Raw genomic sequence first — 7,581 nt, 5'->3', positions numbered from 1 at the left:
TTGAGGTTTCAAGACTTTGTTTAGTTACACCTGCAGCAAATCCGGGGGTGCGCAGAGGCAGAGCCAGAAATTAAACATACTAGATCGCTCATGGCACGTATTGCCACGCCCGTCCATTTGTCCATTAAAGTGTAGAAATTTGTGAGCTATTTTATAGAATGAAGAAGCATAAAATTAAATTTGCATAAACTAACTAATAGAATATAATTTTGTGCCTCTTGTTTGTTTCATCTACACAACACATTCAGCAAACATGTTATTTGACACAAAATTATGCATACTCTTGAATGGAAATGACAGAGAATCGATAAATGATCATCTGGATGATCTAAATAGTTCTAGTTGAATAAATTTTTCCTACTCCATAAAAAATGTCATGTGTGGATGACTCAACCGAAGAGATTAATTTAACATAGGTTACAATACAGATGCAGTTAGACAAGAATAAAAACTGCCCATGATATCATCGATGCTGCAGATAAATATAGGAAGATATCTCCTTAAATGCACCCTCTCTTTGCAGAGGTTACTGGGATGATCCCTATCCATGCATGCTTTCTTCATACTAGATGACCTGTCGCGCCATTTGGCGTGCGAGACAAATTTGAAGCAAGAACTAAAAGAGATTACTTTGCTTTTTTTGGTAGCAGACGATGTTGATGTATACTCTTTTGCGAAGTGTGTGGATCTGTATAAAAATATATTTTTCTCATTTGTAATGTATGTAACTGATAAAATTGACGCAAAAGCCCAACTGAAACAAAGAACAAAATGCAAATGTTTGAGTTTGCAATTAGAAGATTCAAGTAGCTATATACGCAGGTGGAACAATAAAATGCACTAAAGACATGATAATATAGAGCATTGTGTCGAGGAGCACTTCTTAGTGATAATGGTCAATTACATCATATACTCCCTCTGTCCGAGGTGATGAAACCTGCCTCCGCAGGTGATCCAATCCAAATCATGCCAGACCGATGAACAAAAATGGCATGAAACATCACCTAACACACATCTGAGCTAAAACTCAGTATTTCTTTGGTTCTCAAAAAGGGACAGTACCATCAACAATGGCTGATGATAGCTGCAAGCAAAGTAGTATGCATCAGCTGGGAGCAAAAACCACGGTTGCACTTTCATATCATTAACAACAACAAGGAATTGGAAACTCGTTAACTTCAAATATACCTGAAAAGAAAACACGTAGTTCAATCTCATTTCCTCACCTCCCAGTACATTGTAGTCCAAAAAAGGGAAGCACAATAAATAAAATAAATAGGAAAACAACATAGAAAGGCCTCGCAAAGCACCCAAGATCCAACTTTATGCCTACACATAATAAGAGACAATTGGATTTCTATTTACAGAAGTAAGAAATGACTACCCGTCCTCTGGTTTAGTAGTAACCCACTCTACTTACTTTGAAAAAACACAAAATTATTGCATATTTGCCTTTTTCCTGAGACCATTTGTATTCGGGAAGCATTTAACCCGACCTAATCGGGAAGGAGCTGCAATTATTCATTTCTGTACTTGAACATGTGTAATAGCCAATTAAACCAAATCATCCAAAAGATATGAGATAATTTTCTCCATTGTGGTTGTTCTATAATAAAGCCCATGATGTAAATACAAATAAAAGCATTCTGATCTCCTTCAATACCTAAATTGCAAAAAATTAATGGGACTACTCAACTTGTTATCTTTGACTGGAACTAAATTATAGAAAAATAAAATCACATGACTTGCATAGATTAATTATCTCATATCAGCCTTTTTGGATTTTTATCAAACAACCTGTAGACACAGAGAAACCAAATCTACAAAAACAAAATGAGAAGCTCTGTGAGTAGGGGACTGGGAGAGAAGGCGAACGCTCGGCTGCTCCTGCTTCTCCTATTGAGTGCTTCTCCTGTTGAGCACCTACAAGGAAGTCAATGGCGACACAACCATGTGAATATCACATAGAGTATGTACATGAATAACAGATACAACATAAGAAGATATGACAAGACCATGCTATGTATGCAGTTAAAAATAAGTGTTATGTTATCCGTCATTAAGTCCTAATATAATATCAGTATACTTGTATGTATGATATGCTAAATAAAAGTTACAGAGCATATTCCATTGAGCTGTGTTTCCGGGAATAAGTTAACTCCTTTGGTACTTTGATATTTATCTACTGACAAATTGTATTGCTTCACATACAGTAAGTGAAAAACATACCTACACCACAGGCTTCTTAAAACTGTATTAGTAAGAAACGACAGAGCAGCATCTAGCTGTGCACGGTTCTTAATCTGAAGCGACATAGCAAGGAATACTTCAGATCAACAACATAAGGAGAAACAAGCACTGAAACATAACTAACCCTTCGCTTGAGCTCCCAGAACAGAACAAATATTGCAAAATGTGTGTTAAAAGTGGACTGAAATATCAATAGGCAGGAAATATACCTTCATCGAAATGATATAGCTAATGAGAGCAGGACGATTGATGAGTGCATTTGTTGGGTATTTCGTGGAAACCTGTTTCATTCACGAATAAGTGCCAACATGAGCCACATGCATAAAACAAAAATCTCAAATGTAGCAGGGGAAATTGGTACAGGTGCGTATTGTACATAGAAGATTCACGAACAAGCATGGGAGCCACTTATTATATTTGCCGATTGCGCTAGCAAGGAGATCAGTTCCAAATTCCAACCTCTATTACCTGCTATTCCTAACAGAGTATCTCATGAAAACTCAAAAGAATGCTGAACCAAACAACAATTTACAATGTTGTAATTAGCTGCTCAAAGAGACTATCTGCCTAATACAAACTTTGATGGATGGCAACATTGGATCAATCTACGTGTTCTATGGTAACATACCTATACTTGCTCACTGTCTTTTAAGCTTATTGGGTAAAATTGTAGCCATCCAACTACACATTCGATATGGATGAGTCAATGATATAAACATTGTGGTCCACTGGCTGAACATAAGAACTCGGTAACCATCATTTGCTAAAGAAGGTAGAAGTTCTGCTAAAGCCTGAAAAAAAGTCGAAACTAAGGTAAATCATAAATTGTACTTCAGTCATAATATGCCTCGATAGAAGACATTTTAGTAATTAAAAAATAGTTTACTTGCTTTATTGTTGTTCTTCTTTTGATAGATGAGAGAACTTGCTAATCAGATAGAGGAAAAGGGAAAGAAAAAAACACTACACCTGACATTTCGCTGATGCAAGAACATGATCATCTTTTAGGGCACCCTTTGCACCAGTATCACCATATGTAATCAACAGCCGCATGACAAACTAAAAAACAGAACAGAAACACATGGTCACAACGAAATGCCAATTTATTTCATTTGAAACTAAACTACAATGATGCTATGATAAACTGAAAGGGGACGTCAAAGGGCGAATTCAAAATATTTTCTCATCAATGATATAAGGCATAAGAGACACATACACACAACCAAGAGATAGATGTTGAAGATGTTCAATTATCTGTCAATCTAAGTAATTGGTTTACTAACCACCAGTATATGAGGTCTGTCAATTATTTATGGAACCTGTCCATTTGAGTCGCAATGGTCAGAGTGGCCAACGTGCGTTAGCCTAAGGCTCCATATCCCAATTCTGGAAATAAATATATGACATGCTATAACTATATTATTAAGCCTCTCACCAATTGATTCTTTCCTATGTGGTCATCTAAACACCTGTTAATATATTAGGACAAATAACGACAAAAATTAGAAGGCACTTTATGACATTTTCTTTTCAGCTTGCAAGTGCCATTAATCGAGCGCGCAAAAGATAATATCAAATCAACTCCATTCCCTGCTCGACAAACTCGATCCACGTTTTTCCTTGGCAACCTCTCTAAGGAAAGGTAAGAGCTAATTCAGTTGGGGATATGTCACCATGTTGTCTGGTCAATTATACACACATGGAAAGAGATGGAAGATCTGAAAATGCAACAGTTACAATGAGGACTCAAGAAAAATGTACCTGTTCTCCTGTTTTTCTTGGATTTGCATACATCTCTCTCTCTCTCTCTCTGAAAAACCGGTCCTCCACTGCATCCCCACTGAAATGGTCAGAACAATTTTTTAGAGCAAACACAGTAAAACGAAATCCATTTTTACTGAAATCTCAAGCATGTTTGGTTGTTTCTGCAACAACAGCAACAAAAAAATCACTATCAAAGAAGAGAGGGGGTGGAGAAGCTACCATACCTGCAGATACCGAGCTGGCGCTTTAGACGGCAGTGTGAAAGAAAAAATTATGAGCTGGTGTTCCTCAGCACACATCAGAGGAGTTGGGCGCTACCACAAGAGTCAGAAGGTGAAAGGGGACGGGAAGACGAACCGAGCACGGACTGGAGGGAAGAACGGTTGGGCTCGTTCACGAACCAGGGCCGGCCTTCTCACCGAGACGGGAGCACTGCGGCCGCCGCCGGCTTGGCTTTGGCCTTGCTGCTCCTTCCCCCACCGCAGGCCTCCCCTGCCCCTGCTCCTCCAGCCCAACCGTGAAGACTGGCCGTCAACGGTGGCAGCCAGAGGGTGGAGGAGAAGCACCGCTTCCCGTTGTCCACCCAGCGGAGACGACCTGAGCCCGATCTGAACCAGGCACCGTCGACGAAGGAGGGAGGTGGAGGGGCTACACCGAGGGAGAGGAAGAGGAAGAGAAGGAGGTGGCGGCTGCGTCGGCTAGGAGGCCGTCCGCGCTGGGCGAGAGGGAGTAGGCGGCTGGGTGGAGAGCGAGAGGAGGCAGCTGATGTGCTGCGGGAGAAGGCGGCTAGGGATCTGTGGGCTCGGGAGGAGGAAGCGAGCGAGGGGACGAATAAAAGGAGACGTGGCTGGTGCCGCTAGTTGGGCGCACTAGCTCATTCTTTATATGTTCAGTTAGCCTTGTCAGATGACAATGTAATTATTCTTTGATCTTCTTTACTTTATGTTTCCACAGTAGGAGACTCATGAATCTGCACAAAAAATGTTGTATTTTGCTTTAGTGACAACTTCCAAAAAAATGCATAGCGTATGTCATAGTGGACGATTAGTTAATCAATATTAGTCTTGCTTCAGGCACGCACGGCAAGAAAATTAGGGATCTTAATCTCTATTTATCCTTCATTTAAATGCATGATGAACCAGGCAACCTGATCGAGGTGTCAAATGTATCATGCCTAATTAATATAACACCTTATATTCTCGCAAACCAGGAAGCCAGCTCAAGGTCACAGAATGGAAGAACATTAATCACCCAGGTTGCCAAATAAGCATCGAGACATATAAGCATCGAGAGAGATCTACACGGAGTATTTTTTGTGTAGACAAAATTCACAAACAATAAGCATCAAGAGAGATCTACACGGAGTATTTTTTGTGTAGACAAAATTCACAAACATGATATGAATGACTAATAATAGTTTGGACCGGATTGAGAAAAAAATTCATAGGACATGAAGAACGGATAGGTTATTAGTAATACCATCTACATTTTTGGATTAAACAAAGTAATACATGCGCAGAATGCAAAATAGTACATGTAGTAATCACAAATATCATGATATCACTTAAACAAGTGCACACTATAATGGTATTAAACCTGCAACCATCAAAAGAATGTGTGAATTTCTTAAAAGGGTCCATGGAAGAACAATGAAACAGAGTATGCTAGTTACAAAACCATACCTTTATTAGGCCATTCAGAGTTCTAATTTTACTTCAGGGTTGCTATTGGAGGACCCAAATGGAATCACACAAAAGTGCTTACGTCATATAGAAAGTGTTTAGGTAAATACAGAATTACCTTACATGACCTTCGAGCAGGTGCGTATTCGGCTTAATTAATACAGTAGCTTTCCAAATTAATTCTTACTGTATCGAGAGAAAAAATGAGTACTTTTATCAATCATTTGCACTGGAACTACTATAAAGAATATTGTTCATGGATGGATCCCTTCATTTGAGGTTCCTGGGAAAAACTGAATTCAAGAAATCAGTGTAGCTTTGTTGTACTTATACCTCGCCCAACAGTTAGAAGTGGACCTCTCTTTTTTCTTGCTTGTGTGTTCACTATTGCATATATGCAATAATTCGTCTGGTATTGCTAGAAAAATTCCATAACCAATTAGCATAAGAGCATATAAGGAAGAGGAGGATGAGTTTCCCTGGGAAACTTAGGAGCAAACCTATGGGAGCAACTGGGTTGCCTTGCAGCTGCTCCATTGCCCATGCCGCATGCACAAGACTGCCCGTTGCTGCCTCTCTGAATTGATGCAACGGGAGGGATACCTTCCTCACCTGTTTTTGCATCAATTTTGCCCCGACGCTCGTGAGATAACAGAGAAGCGGATGTCGAGGTACTAAGTCTGACAGTAGGACTAGGGGTTACGTATGAGGAGGCAAGGCCCTAGCTATGGCGAGGTTGTACACACGAGTTTACGAGTTCAGGCCCGTCTCGGAGGAGGTAAAAGCCCTACGTCTTGGTGCACTGAGGCGGTCGACTGGAATATGGAGTGTGTGTTACAGGGGGTGCGAACCCTTGTGCCAGAGGAGGGGGTGGCTTATATAAAGTGAGCCAGGACCCCAGCCGTCCCCCGTTACAGGCTTCAATGTACATTAAGATAGGGTGTTACTGGTAACGCCAGCAATAAAGAGTTATTAATGATCTTTAAGACTGCGGAGTGAACGCGTGACCGTTGCCATCCTGAGTGACTCTAGGTCTTCTATACTCCGAGTGGTTTCTTCTGTGGTCGAGTGATTCCATCTTGGTCGAATGAATTGGGGTATTCGAGTGAGGTGACTGGTCGAGTGGATTGCACTCCATGGCTACCTCAGTTGGTATCTCTTATTACCCTTTGAATGTCTTTGGTTCTAGGGTAGTGACCTTGGGTAGGGCGTATAGGTCAGGCCTATGACCCTACCCTAGGTTCATGGTATCATCATTAGCCCCCGAATGGATTGAGGTTCGAGTGAAAACATAGTTGAAGGTGATCTTGTCCTGGTTTTTGAGCTTCGCAGACATTCTTACTGAGTTAGGGAATCATGCTAAAACTTCAACAATATTTCAGTCGCCTTGATAGATTCAGAGGTCGTTGAGTGAACTTGTACTGGCAGTCTTCGAGTGTTGATATGGTACGAAATCTTCGGCGCGATTGGTTACTCTCGATTCCGGATCTCACGGGATTCAAAACTTTGGGGAAGCGCGCGGGACGGAGGGTGCCGCAGTGAATGGAACGGATATACAGGGGCGCCTCGATCCTCACGCCACTTTTTTCGCCACGTATCGGGCGCATAACTGTTGCGCGATTTGACAGGATCGCTCAGGCCCACGGGTCAGCCACTCGGAAGCGGGCCCATGAAAGGCATCGAGGCCGGCGTGTTTGCATAGTGCGTCCTATTCCTCTACTTCCTCCTCTGCTTCTCCACGGCGACTTTCTCCAATCTCGACGCCGCCGCCCCGTCCGTGCGCAGTTTGTGGCGATGGTTAAAGACAAGACGATGGCCTTGGAGCGGGCCAAGAAGTCGATGGCGACGATGAAAGGCAAGAAGACGAGTCAGCGGTCATCTTCGC

At 41.6% G+C, this 7,581-nt stretch overlaps 1 protein-coding gene across 1 annotated transcript; it reads right to left on the bottom strand.

The window, feature by feature from the left end:
* Positions 1–436: 436 nt before the first annotated feature.
* LOC119280100 lies at positions 437–6,233 on the bottom strand. Its single transcript, XM_037561076.1, has 9 exons — positions 6,197–6,233; positions 6,030–6,114; positions 5,526–5,610; positions 4,372–4,712; positions 4,012–4,090; positions 3,220–3,309; positions 2,460–2,531; positions 2,230–2,303; positions 437–1,923 (listed from the first exon to the last, which is right to left on the bottom strand). The coding sequence occupies exons 1-9, from the start codon at positions 6,231–6,233 to the stop codon at positions 1,821–1,823; spliced, it is 966 nt and encodes a 321-aa protein (XP_037416973.1). The 3' UTR covers positions 437–1,820.
* Positions 6,234–7,581: the final 1,348 nt, after the last annotated feature.

This window comes from Triticum dicoccoides, chromosome 3B (assembly GCF_002162155.2).
Source record: "Triticum dicoccoides isolate Atlit2015 ecotype Zavitan chromosome 3B, WEW_v2.0, whole genome shotgun sequence".
NCBI lineage: Eukaryota > Viridiplantae > Streptophyta > Magnoliopsida > Poales > Poaceae > Triticum > Triticum dicoccoides.
This window is presented reverse-complemented; position numbering and strand designations above follow the sequence as displayed.

Coding starts and splice junctions, on each gene's coding strand:
- LOC119280100 (XM_037561076.1), bottom strand. CDS start 6,233: ATGGAGCAGCTGCAAGGCAACCCAGTTGCTCCCATAG. Junction 2,532..3,219: donor TTGCATCAGCGAAATGTCAG/GTGTAGTGTTTT, acceptor TGAATGAAACAG/GTTTCCACGAAATACCCAAC. Junction 1,924..2,229: donor TTAAGAAGCCTGTGGTGTAG/GTATGTTTTTCA, acceptor ACTTCCTTGTAG/GTGCTCAACAGGAGAAGCAC.